This window comes from Siniperca chuatsi, linkage group LG12, assembly GCF_020085105.1.
Source record: "Siniperca chuatsi isolate FFG_IHB_CAS linkage group LG12, ASM2008510v1, whole genome shotgun sequence".
Taxonomy (NCBI): domain Eukaryota; kingdom Metazoa; phylum Chordata; class Actinopteri; order Centrarchiformes; family Sinipercidae; genus Siniperca; species Siniperca chuatsi.
This window is the reverse complement of record NC_058053.1, coordinates 22,412,881-22,438,286: the sequence shown is the minus strand read 5'-3', so window position 1 is coordinate 22,438,286 and position 25,406 is coordinate 22,412,881. Positions and strand designations below refer to the sequence as shown.

Sequence of the window (25,406 nt, the reverse complement as noted above, 5' to 3'; positions counted from 1 at the left end):
GTCTTAATTTGTAGCCAGGATAGTTTGGATTAGTGTGTGTCTTATCATATTAACAGAGGAGGTGTGTGTGTGTGTGTGTGTGTGTGTGTGTGTGTGTACTACAGTAAAAGGTGCATGGTCCTGCTGGTCATCCTGGTCTCAGTGCTCAGTGGGTTGCGGCGGCGGTCACTACCAACGCACACGCTCCTGTAACAGCCCTGCGCCCGCCAATGGAGGGGACATCTGCATAGGACTACACACTGAAGAGGCCCTGTGTAACACACACACTTGCGATGGTAAGGTCACATAAATTAAAAATCTAACTCTGTCATGCCACCACTGCTTGGGGTCCTTTCATCACACCTCCAGGCAGGCAATCATCTCCCACATCATTTCATTTCTGTGTCATCCCCTTTGCTAAATTGCTTCTTTCATCTTTTCCTAATGAATAAACCAGGTCTTAGATATATGAAAAAATAAACAGAGTCATGCTGAGAAAACAACCCGTCCTCCCACCGTGTCGTTGCCTGCTGTGCTGCTGGAGCACTGAGCGCCATGGCAACCTCTCTGGAAAGGTTTTAAAAGAGATCCACTTGTGTTGTTGCACTGAACATATGGAAGTCTTACATAATGCGTCTGGAGTTTTGATTGCTTGTGTATGTAGAATGCATGTTTGATACTGGTACTAAAAAGCAAACAAATTAAGTATCAAGTGTATGTCTAACTTTCTGGATCCTGCCAAGTTTTTGAACAAAAAAATGATTAATTAAAACAACAATTACAGAAGTTTTGTTTATTAGTGCAAAACAGGGTAACATTTAAGAATCAGTTTACCCAAATTATGAAAAAACCATCACTCACTCTCCTCTAGCGGTATTTAGCCATGCAGTTTTATTTGCCAAGGTTTCAGGATATTCATTTCATTCATATTTCTGCCTCCACCAATCGTGTTTCAGTCATGGAACTTTGTCAAGGATGCCTGATGGTCCATCCTCCTCCAGTGCTTTTTCTTTCACATTATTTAACTTTCCTATGCACCTGTTGTGAACTTGGCATTGTTCCAGACCTATGACCTTAAAAGTCATATGTGGACCTTTAATAACTGTAAAAAGTTTGAGTCCCCCATCTCTTGGTAAACCACAGAGTCCAAAAGCAAACTTAAAGAAAACTACTGACTGCTAAGTGCTGTGTGGGCTATCTAGTGTAAGAGCTGGAAAGACATGTTGCTGCAGAATTTTTTAAAATGTAACATTTCGATGCTGTGAGCAAATTTTGTAAATTGTAATTTCTTTTACCTCCATTGTGGTGGTGGTGGTGGGGGTGGGGGGGTTGTTTTTTTAGTCATTTGCAAAACAAAGTTGGGGTGCAATAAAATTAGGTGTTCTAATGGTGTTTTTTTCTTTGATTTCGAGGTTAGCCTTGCTTCCCCCAGTCTCACACCATGTGATGATGAGATGTATAACAACACCCTCTGTGTCCCCCCCTCTACTCCCATTCTGCTCCCACAAGGACACTGAAATATTCATGAGATCTGCCTCCTAATCCAGGAGGAGAAAAAAAGTCCAGCATCAGAACTCATAATCACCCTGACTCTGATTCTAGAGTTTAATATCAAACAGCCTTCAACATTTTGTCACCACAATGTGATTTTCATCTTTTCTTTATGCATTTTGCTGGAAAACAAAAATGGCCTGGACAAATATTGTATGGGGTGATCATGTATGTGTTTAAAAATGTGTGTGTCCGCGCGTGTGTGTACAGTGATGTGTTGTGGTGCAGATGATTTCTTCCTGAATTTAATAGTTGTTTCCCCTTAACTGACATTTTCCTCAGCTGCTTTTCATTTTCAATCAGCTTAACTGTCATTCACAGGGAGAGTAATGCTTACAGTCAGCCTCCTTAGTAATTACAGACAAAGAAAGGTAAATGGCTTTTTGCCTTTTTTTCTCTCTTTGCCGAGATGCTAATCAGCCTCCTTTATCAGGTTAATGTTTTTCTGTTTGACGTGGACCAACATGTCCCATTAGGCCTGTGCCGATCGACTGTCTGCTAACAATCTCTTCAACCCCGATCCATCTCTTCGTCCGTTCATTTATTGACAGGCACAACATCAGTCATCTATCGGGGTCCTCCTGGTGCCGCCGTCTTTCTGCATGCATAATTAGAGGCAAGCTGGCTGTCAGTCACAGGGATATTTGATGCCCCTGTCACAGGTCATTTGATTAAAGTCTCCACCAGTAATGGAGGACAGCAGGAAGGATTGTCTGAACAGAATACTAACGAGGAGCCTCAGGCCTAATGGTGTTCCTTCTGACTCAACAATACAATCACGCAGGTCGTCCAGGTGACAAAAATAAATGGGAATAAATGAAGCAATTAAAGTGGGCTGTAGTGATGCACGGTTATTAAACATGTTTGAGGTGGTCGGTGTGTTTTGTGTGTCTAGATGGTTGTGCAGCAAGAAGGGAGCAGATGGTGGAGACTGAGCAGCCTGTCGGTGAGCACCAGACTGATAGGAAAGGTGAAAGAGGCCTGTCCTCTGCCTCTACTCAGGCCCTCTCTGCCAAAACTGCACACTTGAGAGCACCCCGAATAACAAACCAGCTTTTTCATCAGCCTTTCATTGCAGTAGCCTGTGCCCCCTCCACTCTGGTGCTTTTAAATACATGGTGAAAGAGTGCAGCAAGTGCATGGTTCAAAGGGAGGAGCTGAGAGTTGGGAATTTTCTCTTTCCTCTTGGGTAGGAGCCTTTGTTTACTGCTCAGTCGCCTGCTGCGGGGAAACGGCACTAAAGCTTGGCTCAGGAGACAAACATCTCCACTATGCACTAAACAAACTCTCCACGGGTGGACTCTTCCAATCCTGTTTACATCACAAACACTTTTTGATGTTTGGCTGGCCGGGAAGGTTATGTGTTGTGGGTGGTGACAGCTTTGGTGGGCGCATTGGTTTCCAGGCCGTCTGAGTTTGATGTGGCCTTGTGTTTGTATTGATTGTTCTTCTTTCTGTGTTTAGGTGGCTGGATGGCCTGGTCGCTGTGGTCAGCCTGTGATGATTCAGGCTTGCAGATGAGGAGTCGGGTGTGTGGTGCTCAGGGCAACACCCCCTGTGTGGGGAACAACACTCAGCGCAGAGACTGCAATGAAATACCTGGTGAGTCAGTCAGCTCTCAGATACACACTGTACCTGCGCAGCCTCCTTCAAACTCGTCATAACAGGTCAAGGTGGGCCGTTCAAAGGTTCCTTGAGTGCGACGTCCTTTTGCCAGAATTATGAGGAAACAACCTGCTTCCTTTGCAGCCCTGAATATCCCAGAATACACTGCAAGCTTTTCATTTGTTTTGTCATGCTTTTGGGTTGCCTTTGTCAGGAAAAACTGCAATGCCTTCAAATAGAAACTTGTGAGCCTGTATTGTCGGGGTTGACAGCACAAGTAAATTGTAAAAAAAACAAAAAGAAATGTCCACCTGCTCTGACATTTTGAAAAACATCAGTAACTGGCAAATAACACACCTATTATATGCCAGTTGTCCATCCAATAAAACTGTCAATCACAAGTTCCCAGAGCCCAAAATGATGTCTTTTAAGTTGCTTTGTTTTGTCTGAAAATATTCACTTAACAATCATGATATGCCAAATGTATGCAAATGCACCAGTGACCAAACACTTCAGTCAAACAAAAACTTAAGCAACAAATTGTTTGTTTTTAATCTCGCCTTACTCAGAATCATTACATTTGACAACAGAAATTTGTAGAATAATAATACAATAAGATCATATCATCACAATATAAAGTGAAAGTTAAGAAACAATATTGATTTATCACCCAGCCCTACGATTTACAAATTAATTTATTGACTAATAATTGCAGCACTAGTTTTTACTATGATGTTTAAATTGTGCAAAGGAATTAAAACAAGAAGTAAACATAAACTACTTCCGATTATCATCAAACTTTTTTTTTGCTTTGTCATCCATTTGAGGGTTGATGAGGTTTACCCAAACACACTGTTGGCTTTGGTCTCTGCGAGGTCAGACAATCTAATTTTGGGGGGAGCTTCAGATTCAGCCCACAATCCTTTAGGCCAGATCTTCTTTGGCAGCATCATTTGAAAGCAGCAGCTTGTGATTCGGGGACACAGCTCGTCTGTCATTGTCACATACTGTATGTACACAGTATCATAGTCATTCAGCATCATCAGTCATCATCCTCACCTTTCTCATTCACAAACATGTCCATACACACAAACATGCCTTATTTGTCTGTGTGTAGCAGACGTCTTTTTCATGCACTAAACTTATCTGCTTCTGTTAATTAACCATAATTAAGTCCATGTGAATCCAGCAAGTTAGCGGTTGACCCTGTTGGCCTTAGTGCACCTTGTTATGCTGATGACAGCCTCAGAAAGTTTCTCCTGAAATGATCTTTCATGGCCTGCCGGTGAAGGCCTCTCCACGCTCAGAATCCCTAATGAGTCCAGACGAAGGCGATTAATATTAATGGGTTGTCACAACACCAAATCACATCTAATTTTATTGCAAATTTCAATGAGGCCATGGATGGATTTGTTAAGGTCACTCGCAGAGAGGAGGCGGCTGTGAGGAAGCTGAAAAATTAGGCCAAAAAATTAATCAGGAGATGTGGCATTGCAATTAAATCTGCTCACACACAGATCAACTCTCCCTGCTCCTTTCTTCTTTCCTTCTAGGATTTGTGGGGGACAGGTCACGTTGTAGCTGTAAATTACTGTCCCGCTGTCAAGTGTCTCTAACAGCAACTAGAGAGATTCAATCTGACAAAGCAGAGCTGTTTTTTCACTCAACAGTCCATTTTTCTCTAGAAATTTTGGAATTCACTGATGCAAAAAAACTCTCAATGGACCGCTTGCACAACATTTTAAACAACATATCAATTTCTCATTCACTGTTTTTGTTTCTGCATGTGTCAACTCCCCTGATGTTAGTCGGTGGTTGTTGTGTTCTGAAGGCTGTTTCTCCAGGGAGAGTGTGTGTGCTGTGTGTGTTCTTGCATGTGTATGTGCATGCATGTGTGTCTGACCCTGTGTTCCTCTCCTCTCTGCAGTCATTCTCCCTGCATCTGGTTTTGATAAGGACCAACACTGTGGAGGTAAGTGGATAAACAGCTGCCTTCACTTTGTTTTTGTGTGCATGTTAAGGTTGGCCCTGTATGTTTCCACAGATGTCTGTCCATGATGTGTGTTTTCATGCATTATATGTTACATTTACATGTTTGTGTTTATTTCAGTCTGTGCAAAATCAGGAGTTTGAAGAAACATTATGTACACTGTGATGTACCTGGAATGGGCCACAAGTTGTCCAACTATTGGATAATTGCAAATTGAAACACATTCAAGACAGCAGTTTTGCTTAATGTGCCAAGAAATGGCTGACTCACATCAAAACTGATGAGTTTTTTTCATAACCTCAAAATTACTGAAGAAAAAAAAGACAAAACCTAAGTACACATTCCTGTCCTTGAAAATACAGATCAAACAAAATTTTTACATAGATAAAAATGCCGGTGGAGGGAGATGAGACAACAAACAGCATAAACAAAGGAGCAACAAAGGCCGAATTTAACTGGGGATGTTGCAGTTATAGGGTGTGTGTCTTAACCATTAGGCCAACGGACACCTTTCTACTGCCTATTTGAAATGTCTTATTCTAATTCAGAATGAGAATTGTGATACATTTTGGATGTATATAAAGCCAGGTTTGTGGAAAGAAAGTTTTTCAAAATAGGATGTGATAATGTATGTTGAGCCTTTGATAACTCTCCACATATCTTCTTAATTTCCCAGCATTCACCTCCATCCACTTAATCGCCACTGGTGTTTCCTGTTTCCTCGGGGCGGGGCTGCTGTCCTTCCTGATCTACGTCTATTGTCAACGTTTCCATAAGCCTTCGCAGGAATCTGCCGTCATTCACCCCACCACCCCGAACCACCTCAACTACAAGGGCAACACCACGCCAAAGAATGAGAAGTACACGCCCATGGAGTTCAAGGTGCGTGATCATCAAAGGGCTCTGTAGCTGCGTTTTTAAATATTATGTAGATACAAGTAATACAAATGGAACTAGAAGTACTATTTACTTGGTGTCACCCTTATGCATAAACACACACAATGTAAATGTTGAAGATTCAAGGGCAATGAATGTGATTCATGTTTTATTTAGAGCTTTTTTCATGAATTTATCTCAATAGAGCACTAACCATAGAAGATGAATTACTGTTCATTTTTATTCCTCCTTGCTCTTATACAGAACCTATAGGCTTAAAGCCTTTCTACCTGCCCACAAACCATGTCCTTATTAATGGGCCCCATTAGCTTGCTAAAGCATTAGTCAGCCCTCGACCTCCAATTGCTATCGGTCTACTGTGTATTCACAGTACAGCAAGTCAAGACTATTTTCATCAGAGGTTCGTAGACTTTTAGTGCAATTTTATGTCCCATTCTTTACAACTTCTATTGTTTTGCTCTCTGTTGATTAGTTAAACTCTTGGTGATTATTATTGATTTTTCTGTCTCTGTAAAGTGAGCTAAAGCATACTTGTAATAATCACCTGTAGATAAATGAACCAAAGGGTTGAGTTTGATCTCATTTTTTGTTGGCATGGAAGCTCCAATCAGACTTTTTAGGGCAACTCGAAATCACTGATTTAAGTTAGAATTATTAGAAATTAGAATTGGATGATCTGACATCAACCTAGGGCTGTAGCTATCGATTTTTTTAGTAATCGAGTATTCTACAGATTATTCCATTGATTAATCGAGTAATCGGATAAGAAATACTTTTTCTTTATTAAAGAGCAATAGTAAATATGCAAAAGAGAAAATAAGACAGGTCTCTTAAAATTAAGTAATTGGTTTTCGTTTTTATTGCTTAAATTGCAGACAATAATTTTATCTGTCAAAACTAAACCCATTTAGTGCATTTAAGTGCCATATTACATTCTGGGTTTTAAAGAAACATTTTTTCTGAAATGCAAAAACAAACATATTCTGCTTTAAAAAGTTTCAGGGCTACAAGTTTCAACCTGAATTCAGCTCAGGCATAACGTAAGCCTTTACTGTCTTCTTTGTGGTATTTGTAGGAGGCAGAAGCGCGTGGACAGGAACTGTGACTATCATAAGAATAATAAATAATCATGTTATTTATTATTATGAAGCTCAGGCTTTCACAAATTGACTGCAGCATTTTATTTTCTGTGGTTATTTTCTTGAGCAAAACCTAGCCAACTTATGGACGTCATAACTAGCCACCATTACATAAAGCCATAATTAACGTAGCCTACATTCTTTGCTAGCTTTCATCTACCTTGTGTCGGGTCCACTCTGTGGACTGGGTGCAGAGACTGTAACGTTATGCTTTCTGCTGAGATGCTGAAGCAGAGACGTCGTGCTGTTGCGGTCGGCTAGTTCAGTTTTACAATAGACACACTAAATAGAGTTTTTGTGGACACTTTCTGTCGATTTCTCTGGCCTGTTGCTTCTCTGCACCCCTTGCTATTTTCTCTCTCTTCCTCCTGTTTGTAATCCATGCTGTCAAATCACACCAAAGACTCTCTGAACATCTCTGATCACATACAGCGTAAGCGCGTTGTGCGACAGTAATAATCATCTGTGCGAAACACAGTGCACTGTAAATAGTTATATGGATTAAACGAAGCTTCGATTATTATCGCAAATAATTTGAATCGAGGTTTCAGCCCTTCATCAACCACTTTTTGTCTCATGACTGTTGCCCATGTCATTTTCCCAAGTTGAACTTGATACTCCAAAATATAATATTCCGCATTTCAGAAGCAGCACAGTGATTCATTTCATCTTGTTATATTCAGTTACATCCTCCAAAACCAGCAACTGCATTCGTCTTACCTTGAAAATTCTGGACAGGTCTCCCTGCCCTGCTGCCTCTCTGAATGATCAGAGTAGCTCAGATTATTAAATGTTGTTACAAAGATATTTTTACATCTCTTTCAGACTCATGGTAAACTTGCCTATCAGGAGACAACATCACATTTACTGTTGGCACTAATCCATCAGGCCTAACACAGCTGTCGCATCTCAAACTTCGCTGTCTTTGTTTTTGTGGTAATAAAACTGGATGTTACGTCATGCAGCAGTAAGCCGCTGATTAAACTCATTCCAACACATTGGCTTACTATTAGGAAACATGAAGTTGTAATACATCAAAAAAACATTTCCACCCAAAAGGCAATTTTGTAACTCACTAATACAGCCCCCCCAAAAAATCCCTATCTAACTTTATCTGGAGTCCCACCACAGTCAACAGCACCGTTTGGAGTCTGTGTGGGGCTATACATTATGTTAAACTCATACTGCATTTGGTGAATATGGGGCAGGCATAATGGATCAGGAAGTGACAACGCTGTTTGAGTGACCTTTATTTGCTTTTCGACAGAAAGCCTGACTAAAAAAAACTGGAGGTGTGGAGATTGAAAGATGGAAAGGTACAAAGTGTGAGGTCCCCAACTTTATGAAAGTCACTCAGGTTATGGATGTATTATTCAAAATGGACTTTCTTGCTTGCATTTAATCTTCTCAATGGCACTCTCTGCATTTGTTTTGTTTGTTTTTTTCGGTCTGAACATGGCCTTTGTCTGACTTCAGCTAATGTGTGCCAGCAGGGATTGATCTTCACAGTATCTAAGATCCTACCAAAGCATGGCAGGAACATGGTACCTAACCACAATTTCAGGCTCCTGTCACTTGTTTTTATTGCTGTTATTGTTGTTGCTGTGTGGACGCAGTGCTGACCACCATTATGGTGCTGAGAGCCTGAACTCATTAGCTTTAATGACCAGAAGGGGCCAGACTCTGCTGGATGTGCAGCCCATGTCACTGTGTACCACTACAGCACTGTTTATCCAGCAGGTTCCCTCTCCTCCTGGCCAATTTATGATGCCCAGCGTTGTGTATTTCACCGACTCTAACCTGATTATCTTCCTGCTTCGGTCCCCAGAGCTGTTCAGATGGATTACATTAGTCTAATGCTTCCCCTGGAAAGTGTTTCACCTTATGTTCAGCTTTTACCAGAGACTCAGCAATTGCATTAGAATAAAATGTGGGGTTTAGACCTGTTTTTATTTAAGAGAGCTGCAGTGAATTCCCGTCATTTCATATATTAGTGTATTGAGTATGCTTGACATGAACTAAATATTTTTTTTTAATTAGGTTGCTTTGGTTATGAATACAATTACAGCACACAAGTTATAACCTTGAGGCTAGTGGAGGTATTTTATTCACCTGCGGGTAAGACTTACTAATATTATTTCAACCTCTTACAGAAAACACAGAACATGGTGTCCACACTGCAAAAACAAAAATTCTTTATCTTAACAAGTCTATTCTGTCTAGAATTGAGTCCTCAAAGTTATTCTGAAAATTACTGAAAAAATCTTCCAGTGTAGAACAATTTTTTTCCAATGAAAATCTACTTCTTTAATGGATTTCTAGAAATGAGTGTATGTATCTTAAACTAGAAAGTGAGCAGAAGTGTAAAAATATGAATTTGTGGTTTTATGGTTATGTGCTGAACAATTTCTTGTCTCGGAGAAGTGACTTCCTGGAGTCTTCACTGGTTGCCTGGTCATGTCATGGTGACAAAAGCATATTTATCAAACTGTTCTTTCAAGAAAAACTTTTTTTTAAACTCAGTTAGAAACAAAAAATGTTGTTTTGCACTACAGATGTATGCTTCTTGTCAGAAGAAAGTACATTTTTTGAAAATATTCAGTAATATGGCATTAAATATCAAACATATGATTCTGTAAGCTATAAAAGTGGAAGGCTTAATAATTCCTCCTTTTTTTTCTCTGCTGTCATTCCAGACGCTGAACAAGAACAACCTGCTGCCAGATGAAAGATCCAACTTTTACCCAACGCCACTCCAGCAGACAAACGTCTACACCACTACCTACTATCCCACAGCGCTTGGCAAGTACGACTACCAGCCCAACTCCTCTCCTTCGCCATGCAGGACCTACAACCACAGCAACAACAGCTGAGACATGCCCCGCAACTGGCTCTCCAAACCCCCCTGCCACAGCCCCAAACGGACACCATCCCAATGCCATGGTGACATAACTGAACCCACATGACCTGAAATGATTCTCAGAGCTTGGGCAGGTTCCTCTGTTCGCCATCGCCCCTCTCCTCATTCCCGTAGTCTCTTCCGCATGGTAGGGTTTGTGTCTTTAAAAGTGTTTATGGAACTTTCCATCAGGAGATGTGGGTTTGGATGACGAGGCCTGTGTCCTGGTGCAGTCAGGGACTTATGCAACCAGCTGGGAGTGTGTTATTGTAAGGGCCTGACTGGATATAGCAGTGTCAACCCAGAGCTTCATGTGGGGACCTAGTGGGAAACTCTAGCAGGACGAGTGATGGCTTTAGACAGATTACGATCAGAACACCTCAGCGCAGGTGCTGAGTCGAGCATCCACAATTCCGGAGACGAACGTGAACAGAACATTAAAAAAGTTTCAATTTCAATTGCATTTCTCTGGATCTGGATCACCATTTCACACCTCTCCATTACTAACCACATTCTCAGCCTGTAATGAACTTTGAGTCTCTCGACAACAAAAGCTATTGAGAACAAATGGTGCATATTGTTATGTTCCTGCCACACAGCACATAGCAAGAGAACAACAACAAAAGAGAAAACTCAAGGAAGTCGATGATGAAATAAATTAGAGATCAATATCAGCTTGGTTGTTAGGGGCGAATGCATGCCCTCCATTATTGGTATTTCACATACCAGAAAAGATAAGAAATCCAGAGTCAATTAAGTTTTTGGACGGTCACAACACTAAACATCAGCCTGAATTGGAGATAAATATTCTGTAAATCTGCTTATGATCTGAGTCACACGCCTTTTGTGGACAAGGATGTTCACTCATAAAGTCTGAGCAAGGGGCATTGTGGGAAGAGGTCTGAACTGTACATAAAGCTTTGGGAATGCCTTGGGTGCCTGTATGCAATTCAGGGCAGGGGCGAGATTAGTTTTCTTTCTATTTCTTCTGTTTTATTTTTTTCCAAGAACAAGAAAGACTTCTGAAAGGGAATTGATTTCCAATGGATGCATCGATTCTACTGAGTACTTAATAGCTCGGTGGTCATATCAAATATGGCCAGTGTGCTGAAGAACTGGATTGGGTTTTCTATGATGGTAGAATAAGCTAGTAGACTGGCACGTTCTTTTTTGTAATGTTTGTTTTTTAAGATATTTGTTTTATTCTCAGACAAGTCGTAGCATAGAAGGAAATATTTTGTTAAATAAGATATAGATTATTAATTCTTGTTTCTCTAATTTCACTTCACTGAATGAACACATTCCTTTGTTTTCTTGGTTTTTCAGAAAGTTGCATCTTCAATACATTAAATGTTAACACAAAGATAAAACAATAAAAAAATTATTGATATGGTTTTTACAAAGAATGACTATAACAAAACATCCATTTGGCCCTGCTTGAAAAGAAAAGAAAAAAAAACAACAAAATTATGCTTGCTTAGAAGTTTGCCTGTGTGAAGGTCAAAATGAGAGCATGTGTGTGTGGATGTGCGTACATGCAAACACATCTCTGCGTGTCTGTATGCCTGAATGAGCAAAAGGGGGTTGCTGTATTTTGTACAATGTAAATGTTTTCATACATATGACTATTTACGAGGAGGTCTGTACAGGCGATTTTTGTGTGTGTGTGTGTGTGTGTGTGTGTGTGTGTGTGTGCATTTTTTTCCACATTCTATCGCTGACACTCTTGGCGTTCTGCTGTTTTTTCTATATTTCATGTATGAGGTGTTAATCATTGTAAGTTAAAGCATCGCGCCTCTGGTTCCTGCGGAGGTGGAATGGACACTATTTATAGTCAAAGCTTGGTTTATAAAGGGCATTTTCACAGCTATATTTTATTATTATTATTGCCTGATCGATGAATGCTAACCCAGCAATGCTTTCCAGTTCAGCTACTGTACATGCACGAGATGAGAGCTCTATCTGTATATAGGAGCAACAGCCTTCTGCAGCCCATTTAATGACACTGCAGAGGATCGTGTAAATGTATCTGTATATTGTATAGCTAACACTGTTTGTTTAAAAAAAAAAGCCTTATAGTTGTTTAAAAAAAGTGCAGCAGCTAAGTACACACCAACCATGAGGTTTGTTTGGGGACAGAGCTCCACAATGTGACCGACCGCCTGTGGCTTATGACCTTTCCCAGCTGCTCAAACATCAAATTTCCAGAGACATGTGAATCCAGACTGAAAATAACTCTGCATAGCACTGATAATATGAGTGTATCAAATATTATAGACTGCAAATAGTCACATATAATGGAGAAAAGGAATTCAGAAGAAGTCATTTTGATCTAAACTAAGCCTCTATTGGCCTGGTCTGAAAGCCAGTCATCTGATTGGTCAATGTTGAGCTCTGTCCCCTGCGATGTGAGGCTCTGTGTCCTTCTATGCAACTTACCAGGTGTACTGTTAGACCTGTCATGTAGACTGTAATCACTGCCTTTTAGACACTGTGAATTTTTTGGTACCCTATATTTTTGTATATTGTACATTATAAAGGATAATAAACCTTGATGCCAACACAACATCGGCTGTTCACTCCAGGAAACTCTTAATTTCATGTATTGAATCGGGTGTGTGGTGACATATTTCTTTAACAGTGATTTGTCCTACACTCTGCCAGTAGCCTGTGGAAGAAATCCTTAAACTGTGCAGGAGTCAATGAAGTATATGCCACTGTAAGTCTATAAAGAGTATCTTGTGAAGATGTATAAAAAGTTCAGTCGCAAAGACAACTTCTCTCTACTCTCCTTCTTAGTCATTACTCCATCTAAGCCACATACCACCTTCTTGCCATCACTCATAGTTTTCTTGCTTTTTGCTATTTAAAGTTCAAAAAGCTATTTAAAGTTCAAAAAACCTAAAACTCCCCTCTCTTACACACACTGAAGCCGATCACCTGGTTGTGTGCTTGGTTGTCAACCAGCCCAAGGCTCACACTGTGGAATACAGTTATCACAAAAGTGAGGGCCTACATTGCAGACAGGCTCTGGTAATGATAGTTTGTTGACTGCTATATGCATCAATATCATTTGAAAAATAAAGGATAAGGCTGGCGTACAACAGTGTATCAACACTTCCCCTGAGGAGACAAAAACCAACAATTAATTAAGTGATGGATTGTTTTAGCTTATGCCTTTGACATATTCCTTTATTGTTATCACCATAACATGTGTGGTTCACAGTGGAGAGTATCTCAGTGTTGGGCAGACACACTATGCTTTGCTAGATTAATGAGCTGAGAGGAATAAACTATAGCAGCAATGATCCTCACAACAAAGTGATATGTCAATGCAACAGGATGGCTCCATGTGTTTTTTTGAATGACTGGAGTTCTATGAAAGACATTATATCAAACTGTGGCTACACAGACAATACCTATTCAGAGGGTAAATTCATTGCTGTTTCTAGTCTTTTCAGGGGAATTGTTGATAATAATAAAAACACTGGGTGCACGGGGGTAAAGCTACAGAGCCCCCTAAAGGTCATGGGGAGAATTTTTTTGAGTACTACTATTGCATTCCCTCAGAATATGTTTTCTGTTACCTCGCAATACTTTTCTTCTTCCATTCCTTCAGAGCCGTATGCATATTTGTAATGGAAAGTAGTGTGGAGATTCTAGTTAATGCATTAAGCATTGTTTATAAACACCTCACCTTATATGATGTCCATTGCAAAGAAGTTATCAGATAGAATGTTCAAACTTCTGGGTAGGAGCTGCATGTATAAGGAACATCAATTATTGCTCCACACTTACAGCAACAGGCCTTCTACCAAAACTTGTTTCAGCATTTAAGGTTACTTCAGTTTGTTTTGTGCAAAGAACAGAGGACCCTGTGCAAAAACGCAAAAAGCTTTCCAATTTGCGTTGGTCTGCATTCCTGATTTGCAAGTGGTTCAGTGCTGTCTGCTCTTTCTGTGACAGAACCACAGACTCTGTTTGCAGCATTTCAGTCGCCTTCTAGTCTGTTGCTTTTTTTTTTAACTCATGTAAATACAGCACATTAGGTTTATGAGGTAGATTCAACTGCAGATCTGTAATCTCGCCTCTGAAGACGCCTCCTTCTCCTCAGTGAAACCCCTCTGGGGTACTCTATACAGAGTACAGTAACTGTTCACGAATGAAACCGACAGCATCCTGCAGGTTACCGTACTGCTTTCTTCACTCACTTTCACTAATTACACAACCATGCATGCCTATTGAGCAGTAGTACTATCAGCATACTTAATGTCCAGTTCAAAGTAAAATTCAATGACCTGATATACTGTTGCATTGCGCTGGGAGCAGCTGAGCGGAAATAGACATATGGCTCAGCATGGAAGAAGAAGAAAAGCATTGCGAGGTAAAGCAAAACTATTACGAGGGAATGTAAAACATATTGTGAGGAAATGCAAAAGTAATCCTCAAAAAAATTCTTGCTGTGATCATTAGGGAGCTTCATATAAAAGCTCCATATAAAGCTCTATCCCTCCACCACAAAGATTCAGGGATTGATTCCCAGTAATGGTACCTCCAGCTTGATTGTGTGTTCCAACAAATGCAGTTGGCCGTGTTTGCAGGTAGAAAGCTGTTGTGGGATCTTGTCTTTGTTGCTGTACCTACTGGTTGGTCAAGGCATGAAATTGGTGGGATAGTGTAAGCCTCCAGGAGAAGCTCATCACTGGCAGGTGAATTGAAGCAAAATTGGGCAAAAATACAAGTACAACGAAATTAACACCAGTGTTATCCTTTAGTAATTAAAAAAAAAAGCTACCCTGCCTATAACTGTGTATATCCTATACTACACACAAGGCCAGAAGAGCCAGACTTTGAGTCCGACACGTATCACTGAAGTGCATCCTCTTCCTTCATCCTCAAAACAAATGATTGCAGCGCCGGAATCCTTCGCTGTATGAGAACAGGGGAGATGGATGGGACAAACGAGCCAAGTAGTCAGGGTGTGTCCAGCAGAGTGCCCGTGGATCACTGCTGGTGCCAGTGGCCTAGACGCCAGTACTTTATCATTACACCACAATGATTCTGCTGCTGTGCAGAAAATCAAGATCAAAAGCAGAGAACAGCTACTGTCACACAGGACAGGATAATACACTAAATAAAATCTGATAAAACATTCTGTATACACTCAGTCTTTAGCCCTCACATAAATAACTGAGTGCACTGTTTGTATTTTGCACTGGAGCAACTATGTCATTGGATGTCAGAAAGGAGAGCAGCCCACTCTTCATCCCCTAAACCACACACACACACACACACACACACACACACACACCTTACCCTAACCTTAACCATCACAACTGAATGCCCAACCTTAACCCTACCCTAACCTTAACCTAATTGTAACCTGTACCTTCAAAATAAGACGGTGTAGTCCCTCATTCATCCAGGAATGTTCCATCATAGAAAACTACGACTGAAACCTTTTCTATGATGTAACCTGTACCCTAAAACCAAGTCTTAACCCTAAAAAAGTAATCTCTACCTGTGGGGACCTCAATTATTGTCCCCAGACACACACACACACCAACACACACACGCCCATGATTTCACATATCCCTACTGTTGACGTCGTTCTCATTTGGTTCATTGCAGCCTTAGCTGTACCTCTCAATTAGAGAGAGCAGCCTCTCTGCAGTTTTATTAATGGTCGCAGTGAAAGCATTAATCAGTTGGTATTCTGCTGACAGACAGATGCAGTGATCGGCACTCTGGCAGGCAGCCAGGAGGAGGTCGCCAGAAGGAGGTTGTCGGCTGGAGGAGGCCTCTCAGAAAAGATGGTAAAGGAGTCAGGGAGGAGACGGCAGCAAAGAAGTGGGAAGGACGCATGCTTGGCTTTTTAATTCACCCTCTGTGCGACAGTGAAGAATGAGAATAACACTGAAGAGAACAGAGGAAAACGCCAGCTTTGGCTTTGTGATGATCACTGATATTAATGAGGAGTTTTGTTGAAACAGAGATAGCAGCCATGTGAAAAATGAGTCAGCATCTTCGACAAACGGAGCACTGCACTGAGAGTCACATTCATCATGAATTATCTTGTAAATTATTGGCTGCCTGAAAGCCACTGTTTACAAATGTTAACATTCAAGAGAATGAAAGAAGTTTAAGTGCATTTTTAAAATAATGCATACTTTATAATATATAGGTGTTTAGGAACTCTTAATTTTGTCAGCTATTTTTTTATTTAGTCTTAGCATTAGCCCTGTGTCAAATGTCCTTGTTAGTTTTTATCATATTTAGTCAACCTCATCCTGTTTTTGTTTTTTTTTAGTCAAGTTTTAGTTGACTAAAAGTCTGGGCATTTTAGTCTTATCTTACTCAAAGAAAGCCGTACCTATTTTAGTATAGTTTTAGTCAATGAAAACTGTTGACATTTTAGTAATTTTTAGTCATCAGATTATATTGAACATTTCATTCAATCTAGGCTAGCCAAAATGAATAATTATTGGGCATAAATGTTTGATGGCCAGCGAAGCAGCAGCCCAGTGTTGGTCTGAGAAACCGCAAACACTACGAGCACAGTTGCATAATATGACCGGCTGATATTTATTCTGTGTTGTCGTGTTTACAGAGAGAGCAGCCGGTTGTTTTTGATGTGTGTTGTGCAGCGTCCCAGGAGGTGGCCGGCAGACAGACGTGCCTGTGTTGTTGCACGAGACAGGATGGGCAGATCACACGGCGTCTGAAGTAACAGACAGAAAATACCGTCATTGTCTGCAGGGAATGAGACTTTGTCGCCTCTGCCATCACAGCTTTCCATCCTCCTCTATGGGAAAACAGGGTCATTGTTTTGATATGATTCATCAGCTTAGTGTTAATCCACTGGCCAGTTCTTCTGTGTGTGTAAGTGTGGTCTGGGCAAAGCCTGCCTGGGAGGAACTGAGGGAATTGGTTGTATTGGAAATGTAATCAAAGGAGTCAAAAAGCCACCAAAGTGCAATCTGTTGTAGAACAAAATCAAGCTGTCTATTCAGGTCTGTCCCTCTAATTTGATACTGTTGATGTTTCATTCACTGACCAACAAAACAAGCAGACACACAGACACCTTACTTACTTCACTAATTATTCACTTCAGCCTGGGGATGGTTTTATGAAGACTGTGACTGTATGACTCAGAGCTAACAGTCACACGTCAGATAATATTATTAATGTATAAGAAGAAGAAGAAACTGTATAAACTACACTAACTCTGTTCACTCCAGGAAACTGTTTCCTGGAAGAATTGATGAGTTACAAGGATGTTTTTAGTTTCCTAAAAATAAAAATGCTTTATCTTCTCAATTGTTCACTATATTCATTCATATTCATATCATCCATTCCTGCCAGTCTACCCCTGGTGTATCTATCCAAAATAGCAGGTAACCAGGGCAACAACTGCTTGCATCATTCTTTTTAGCGAGTCCGTCCAAAGTGTCACCCTGAGCTCCGCATTTTTAATTATAATACAGGTAGATGTGTAGCTGTGATTTTTGGGATTACATTTTATAGTGGTGTTCCCAGAAACACATTTTTAAAATTTATTTGTGGCTCATTACCAGGATCATGTTTTTATTGCAATATGAAAACCATGGGCAATTATTTTTGCACGTAAAACAGTCAAATCTAAGTGATTAATAAATAGAAATTTAAAAAATGCAACATGCAAAAAACTAGACTGCATTTTTAATTACTACTACTACTTTTCATTCTATATACTGTATGTGGTAGTTAACTGCAGATGGTTATTGTATGGATCATTGTGATGACAAATAAAATCACCCATTATTACACACGGAAAACATGGTGACCGTCGGATCATCAGCATGTCCAGAAAAGTGAACTCAACTTTAAAACAGACATTGTTTGCTCTTGGCAGTATATTTGAGCTGCTGTATTCATATTTGAAACTCTGCAGGTCCCAGACAACAATAAGTTTCCTCTAACGAAAGGGTTTCCAAACTGTCAGTACGTCATGGGACACTGTATTTAAAGGGGATGAAAGTAGTGAATGTGATTGTTACAACCTCTAATACACCCATCTATAATGTATTATAATGTATTCTTTGTGATTCCACCCTGTATCCAAGTGCGCCATGGGTGAGCCAGGCAAGCCTGTCCACGAAATTACCAAAAGTACGTTTGATCCCAGAAAAGCACCAGTTCAGGCATATCCAGTGTGTGTTACAGGCATCAAATGACGCAATGCTACATGATAAAGCCTGTGTGTTTGTGAAACCAGCCCTTAGAGGTCATAAGGTCATGTAGTTGAAGGAGAAGTTGGGATGTTCTCCTTGCACTTCCTTGTTTGGAGGACAGGATGGGTTAATGGTGCCACGAGTTAACCCCGGCTGACAGAGAGAGATGAGACTGAGAGATGGAGCCGGCAGTGATGGAGGGTCCTCTCCTCCTTCTAATAAAGCAGAGAGGGGAGACCAAACGATGTTTAATCACCTCCAACGCCTCCTTCTCACACTGAGCCAAGCCTCCACATTTGGCTGTTTAAGTAGCTGCAACAGAGTGGGGGAGTGTGGGGGAGTGAGTGTGTGTGTGTGTGTGTGTGGGGGGGGGGGCTGTTTCTAAGAAGCTCATTTGACGAACATTGGGGTTTGCGCAGCGCAGAGCTTGAGTGAGCCATTTGCATTTTATTCAATCTACTTAACCAGCTGACGGAGGTTGTAAAGGCTGGCAGACGCACTGAGTGGAAGCAATATTGATGACAGTGTTGTAAATAAAACTGCTGATGGCACAGAAATATTGATGGGGACACAGGTACCTCTGTGTGTGAAGCAAGGTAAAGTAACCTCACTGCTCCTTCTGTATCTTATGGAGGTGTCAGAATCATGTAAAGATGATGTCAGAAACATGCAAAAATGAAAGGGCAGTGGTCTGCCCTTTCATTTTTGCACTAATACATTAAGTTTACACTGTCTGCTCATATATATATATATATATATATATATATATATATATATATATGGTATCTGACAGTTTGCTCCAAAAACACACTATGGTCTTCAGTGAATGCTCCTTGATTTATATTCGAACCAATGCCAGGCAGATTTGTGTTGCGATATGGACCCCCACCCCCACTCTCCGTGTGGCAGGGTTAATGCATCCAACACACACTGAGAGAAGCCATTTACACTCACATTTGCTTTACAGATCTTAGGTTGTAACAAGTTGCCAACGTGAATCATTTATACAGACCGGGGCTTCAGTTTTTACAATACAGTTTGAGCTTATGCTTGTATATAGGCCTGCATCTGAAGCATGGCAATTTAAAAGTGCTTGAACAACAAAAAGGGAACATGGGTATTAAAGTTTTTAAAAAAATGAGAAAGTGACAAAGTAACTGCAAAGCGGTTTCAAGTCATGCATTCGCCACACACTCAGACAGGCTTTTAAACAATTTCCCTGTCCTTGTGCTTGTTTGATGCCTTTTCCTGCAATGTCACTGAAACACAAGCACACACACGTGTGCATCAAAGCCATTGTGTTCTATTAACTGACAATTTCTTTCAAAGACAAGATGCTATAAGAAGGTTAGAAAAGTTTTCTCTCCTCTGTGCCCTCAAAACTCAGACATTACCACAGCAGACATCAAGAGATTAAAAGGCACATTTTAATCATATCGAGTCTACAAGGACAAAAGAAACTAACACATGTTATTCACTGCAGTGTGTTTACACAGAGAGCAGCACTTGTATTGACCTCTGATGGCTTGTTTTAATGCTACACTCCAGTGCACAGATAGTTGGGGTAAAGACTGAACTACCAGTCAATTTTTCAACATCTCGCTTTACTTCCAGCCTTGGGGCATCATTACTTCCAGTACTAATTTAGCTTCATCCTCTACCACCTCTCCAAACCAATAACTCAGATGTGCTGTACAGTAATCGGTTGGAATGAGTCATGGTGGATCTCTGTACCTGCTGCAGACCGAACTGGGCCTGTTTTGTGGAGGAAAGTGCATAAAAAAACAGATTTCTCGTTCATGAGCACTCCTGTGAGATCAGCGCTGCGTGTGGGCGTTGAAGCCAGGAATGCGTTGAATTACAGTCTAGCTGTGCACAGTTTTGCTCTGCATCCCAGTTGTAAAATCAGTCAATCCGGAAAATAGCTGCAAGCTTTTGGGTTTTGAGCATCACAGGAAGCTTTGGCAACAACTTTCATCTCTGCTCCACCGCTTCCATCCCAGGTAAAGCTCTCCCTGAGCCTGTGGCGCTTGCGGCAGGCAAACCAGGGCTCCACTGTGTTTACCCCATACACGACAAACAGGTTCATTGTTACAAGGTCTCTCGTCATGTTTATGCTCTCGTTTCCAGTTGGTGAAGGGATCAGGGAGGGAGGTCTACAGGTTTACAGCACCTTCACAGGAACAGACTGAACACTGCGGTGAAGTTTCTGCACAATCAAGAGCTACACAACTGAAATGAATTTAGATGGATGCACACTGTCTGCTGTGTGTGTGTGTTCTCTTGTATTTTTATCTTCTGATGACCAATTCAAGTTCAAATTCAAGTTTTAGACTGAGTGTGAGGACATTTTTAAAAAGTTAGGACTTTTCACTGCCTCACTCCTTCAAAAGGGGCATTTCATGGATTACAAGGTTTTAGGGTTATGATTAAAACTGGGTTAAGGTTTAAAATCAGAATCAGGTTTATTGCCAAGTAAGTTTTCACATACAAGGAATTTGCCTTGGTATGGAATGCGTTTGGGCTGCAACTAACGATTATTTTCATTATCTGCCAATTATTTTATTGATTAATAAACCAACAGTTCAAAACCTTAAGATGTACAATTTATGTTATATACAGTATGACAAAGAGAAGCAGTGAATCTTCACATTTAAAAAGCTGAAACCAGAGAATATTTGGCATTTTTGCTTTGAAAAAGATCAGTTAACAAAATAGTTGCCTATTTTCTGTCGATCAACTAATCAACTAATTGTTACAGCTCTAGAATGCTTTACGTCAATAAGGGACATGGGCGGGAGAGGTGGAGGTGGATAAAATAATGGAAAACACCTGTACAACCCAGTACAGAAGCCCTGTAAATACTGCATTGTTGTTGAGCCTGTGTCAGAGAGATGTTGATTCAACTCTGTGGTCATTTTCAAGACCAAAGGTTGTGAAGTTGTTAAAATGAATAGCCTATTATTTTGTCTCACCATAAACATACACAGCAGGGAAATATAAACAGAAAACCTTACAGAAACCTATCGTAACCTATCTCTGACACAATGTCAAGAAAAATCAGAAAAGCTTTGTCTTCAGGAAGTAACGTAAAAGTAGTGCACGATCAGAGTTTGTACATGTGTTTCCATTATTTTATACACACTGTGCATCAAATCCCTTTCCTTTACATTTCTAGAAGCAATGTTCTTGAAACAATATACGATATACAGTGAAATCTGTTTCTTTCAGTGTTTGCACCAAAGGAAACAATTGAGGGGAAAAAAGCAATTTTATCCAGCCATTTTCTTCTCTCCAGCAGAGGATTTAAGACCTAGTGGAGTGTTTTTTGGGCGGGTCACTTGGCTCTAAATTGAAGCTCAATATTCCCTTCAGTATTCATCACCCACACACACACACACACACATTCACTTACAAACACATCACACATATCTCTGCTATGTCTCAGGTGACTGTTTGGCATCTTACTGCAGCTCTCTGACGTCACCATCAGCCTGCTGATGGTTGACTGCAGCTATGAAGATCAAAGCGGCTGCTGTTTCGCTGCACTGCAGGAACAGGGATGGGTTAATGAAACCGCCGACCCAGCCTGGACACTCATTGACTTGTTGCACCCCTAATTTTCTGCCCAGTGGGGTCACACAGGCAAAACTCACAGGTTTCAGGATGACCACAGAGAGGCCACAGTCACCGGGATTTTTGTTTTATTTTCCTTTTGGCACTGCGACAGATTATCTTAAGTCATTCAGCCAACTCACTCATGCTTTATTGGCATGGGAAACAGACGTTAACATTGCCAAAGCATGTGAAAAATAAAAACATACATAAACAGAAGAATTGTGATATTCAAATATATACAGATTAGTAAACTAGGATAATAATAATAATAATAGTAAATTGTAGTCTTGCAGTTAAAATACAAATACAAAACTAAACACTGCAACTTTTTCTTATGAGTGTGTATGTGTGTGTAGGTCATTCACTGTCCCTCAGGTTGTGGCATGTTGATTGGGTAGCAAGATCTGCCCTCTGTCTCCTTCTCCCATGAGTACTTTTAATTTTGAGAGGTCATTTAGCTTTAGAGTTGAACTTGTTAAAGTAAATGTTCCTTATTTCATTGAATGTTGTAGTATCTGACCTCACCCTTCCCACAAGAATAAACTAAGGTCATCACAGCAGAGACCGGGGAGTGACAATAAAAACTAGAGCTGTCCTTGAAATAACAGGGCTACTGGCACACCTTATTTTTCACAAGCTGCTTGATGAAAACACTGGAGGTCCTGGTTCAAAACTTTTAAGCTGATAAGCTTGCTGATGAATGAAAATGTAACTGGGAGAATGCGACTCCTAAAATTGATGCAACATGATCAGCTAGATCATTTTACCAGAGAAGACTTATCAGTCTGTTGGTGTTGTGGGAACTACAAATACACTCACCATTAACCACTCACAAATGATCTTTGGTCGAGTGCAGAATCATTGTATTTATAATTACATATTTACATATAAGTCTGAGTGTCAGAACTCAGTCACTTGCACTGATGCCCCAAATAATTTCTCACATTCACACACTCTAATTTTCACTTGCATGTGCAGCAAAATGCTTTATCTCAATCTTGTGTACATTGAGAGCAACTTAAAACCAGAGTCAAATTCCTTGTATGTGTACACATACTTGGCCAATTAAGCTGATTCTGATTGTGATACCGATGCATTCAAATATGCCCAGATCTGCCCCAAAACCGTATGATCAGCTCGAGACATCTCTAATTACCTCATGACCATATCAGATACCATTATGTGGAATCTACTATGTGTGTGGCCATTCCCCTGCTAGGATCAGGTGTATCAGCCTGAGCAGGAGGTTAACAAGTACCAACAGAGCTTCTGCCTCCAGCCAGCATTCAAAACATCCTACCCTCATCATACCTACTTCAGGGGACGATGGAGACGGCGGCCTCAAGCGGGGACATGAGAGGCGTCAAGCGGGAGAGGAGCGAGAGGAAGGTCGGGCATCAGAGAGGCAGCGACAGTGTGTAGAGCCAGAATATTTTTCACATCTAACTCTGTGGATTAAGGATTTAGTTTGACCAAACCAGAGTTTGTGATTGCTGGAACAGTTTGAAGACTAACCAAGACAGTTTTGCTGAGTTTTATTTTGTTAAAGAGTTTGAATGAAGTTTTTAATGATGTAATAGTTCGGTGAAAGAAAGAAGCGTGAATTCAGAAAGTCTACGGTTGTATTTTTCAGTATAATAAGGAAAATAGGTATAAGAATATTTCCTTTCATGACATTTTGTGAGTTTATTTTGTTTATTTAATAGACAAAACAATCTAAGAGAGCTTGTGTAATGTGGCGAACTTGCCGCTGGCACACATCTCCCAGCTGGAACTACCTGAGCTATACTATTGGACGGACTAGTTATCGCCCCTTGAGGCACAAATGGTATGAACCAGCCCAGGGCTAGCAGGTTAGCTAATTTAAGATGATATGTCTGTAACACAATACATTGACATCTTTGACATAAAGTCAGAACTGTTACTTCATATTCTGTTGATAAGGTTAGTTCATTTTGTGAATTTTTAAAATAAAATTCCGGCTAAATCTTACATATTGCCCCTTTAATCTAAGGAGATGCAATACTCATATGTTCGCAAAAATAAGCCAAATTAAATGGACTGAATGAATGGAATGAACTTCCATATGCTCAAACCAAAGCTTAACACATACCCTCGAATTTTATTTTTCTTTGGCAAACCGATCTACATTTGCTGACGTAGGATGTAAATGATAAACGTAAATTATCAGGCAAATACTTAGGTAATTCTCACCTCCAAATTCCCTTCAATTCATCAGATAAAACCTATGCATATCCCATTCCGTTATCAGTAAATCTCTAAGTTAAGTGTTAATTTTTTCCGATTAATCGATTGTGTGGTTAATAAATGATAGTGAAAATGAGACAATTTCCCAGAGCCCAAGGTGATATCTTCAAATTGCTTGACCAAAACCCAAAGATATTCAATTGTCAATGATTGTAAGCGAGTGTTGGTGGTTTTGCTTGATAAATTATTTAAATGACTGACAATCAAAATTGTGTTGATTAATTTTCTGTAAATCGATTAATTCTTTCAACACTAATGGTTGGACAACTACATAACTGAAGGATGAAAACGCTGATAAGATTTTTAGGTTTCACATTGTAGATTACTGTATTTTTGTAGATTATTTTGTAGATTTTTTTATTAATTGCATGTGTGAAACAGCTTTAATTACATTTACAGCAATCTGTGCTTTTTATTCTCATCTTACAAGTTGATGTGTCACAGTTCATTAATTCCTCCCCTCAGTTTAACACTTTGGTGTCCAGAGACGTGGGTCAAACAGAGTGTGATTCTTTTTTCAGTCCTTTTCTATTGAATTGTTTTTGTTAGCTTGTCTAGCACTGTCGGGACAGTCTGGATCCAATGCTCAAAGAGTTTTACAAAGGCTTGGATTGTGTTCTGATAGAAATGAGCTGAGCTAACTGTTCCCTCAGAGCCTCTATGGGGCTTCAATGTGCCTTCACAGGCTAAGCTTCAGAGGCACACCGTCTAAATGGCCATGAAAGGAAATATCACTCACCAAAACCTAAAATAAAAGCACCGTCACTCACCTTAGATGAGAAGGAAAGGCAGGATAAAGAAATCATGTTTCAAGGGGCGAAACAGCTGTATATCGTGATGGAAGCGCCCACAGGAGCATGCAGAAGGCTCGGACTCCTTTTTGAAAGCCCATCTACATTAGCTGAGGATGGCATCTGCAGTGGAGGTGAGCTGTGATTTAAATAGGCAGCCTGCCGGATCAAAGCCTGTCTCGCTGTTCTTCTGGCTACAGCCTTTCCGCTTGCATGGTTATTGTAATTGCTCTTGCTCAGAGGACATGCTGCTTCCGTCAGGGCCACGTCCTCCTGCATTAAAGCTGAGGAGCCTCAGCAGAGCAGAACCTAGCTTTGCAGGTAGATGCTGTTTTTCTCTCTTCAGAACATCTCAGGAAGTTTGACACAGCTAGTTGTAGAAATAATAAGAGGGTACTTCATCAGTGATAGCATCATGGCTCATCAGCTTTAGTCAGTCAGCTCTAACTTGACTTT

The 25,406-nt window shown here is 40.4% G+C and overlaps 1 protein-coding gene across 6 annotated transcripts in view; it reads left to right on the top strand.

Annotated features, from left to right (window-relative positions):
- sema5ba (sema domain, seven thrombospondin repeats (type 1 and type 1-like), transmembrane domain (TM) and short cytoplasmic domain, (semaphorin) 5Ba) overlaps nucleotides 1-12,626 on the top strand; it is a 166,707-nt gene extending 154,081 nt beyond the window's left edge. For 5 of the 6 annotated variants that reach the window (XM_044215757.1, XM_044215755.1, XM_044215756.1 and 2 more), the window contains 6 exons: nucleotides 105-275; nucleotides 2,426-2,476; nucleotides 2,995-3,132; nucleotides 5,063-5,107; nucleotides 5,802-6,007; nucleotides 9,858-12,626. In XM_044215757.1, the coding sequence (XP_044071692.1) occupies nucleotides 105-275; nucleotides 2,426-2,476; nucleotides 2,995-3,132; nucleotides 5,063-5,107; nucleotides 5,802-6,007; nucleotides 9,858-10,034 (788 nt within the window). In that variant the 3' untranslated portion in view covers nucleotides 10,035-12,626. The remainder of the gene's footprint in view (nucleotides 1-104; nucleotides 276-2,425; nucleotides 2,477-2,994; nucleotides 3,133-5,062; nucleotides 5,108-5,801; nucleotides 6,008-9,857) is intronic. The other variant, XM_044215759.1, reaches the window with a different exon arrangement.
- Nucleotides 12,627-25,406: the final 12,780 nt, after the last annotated feature.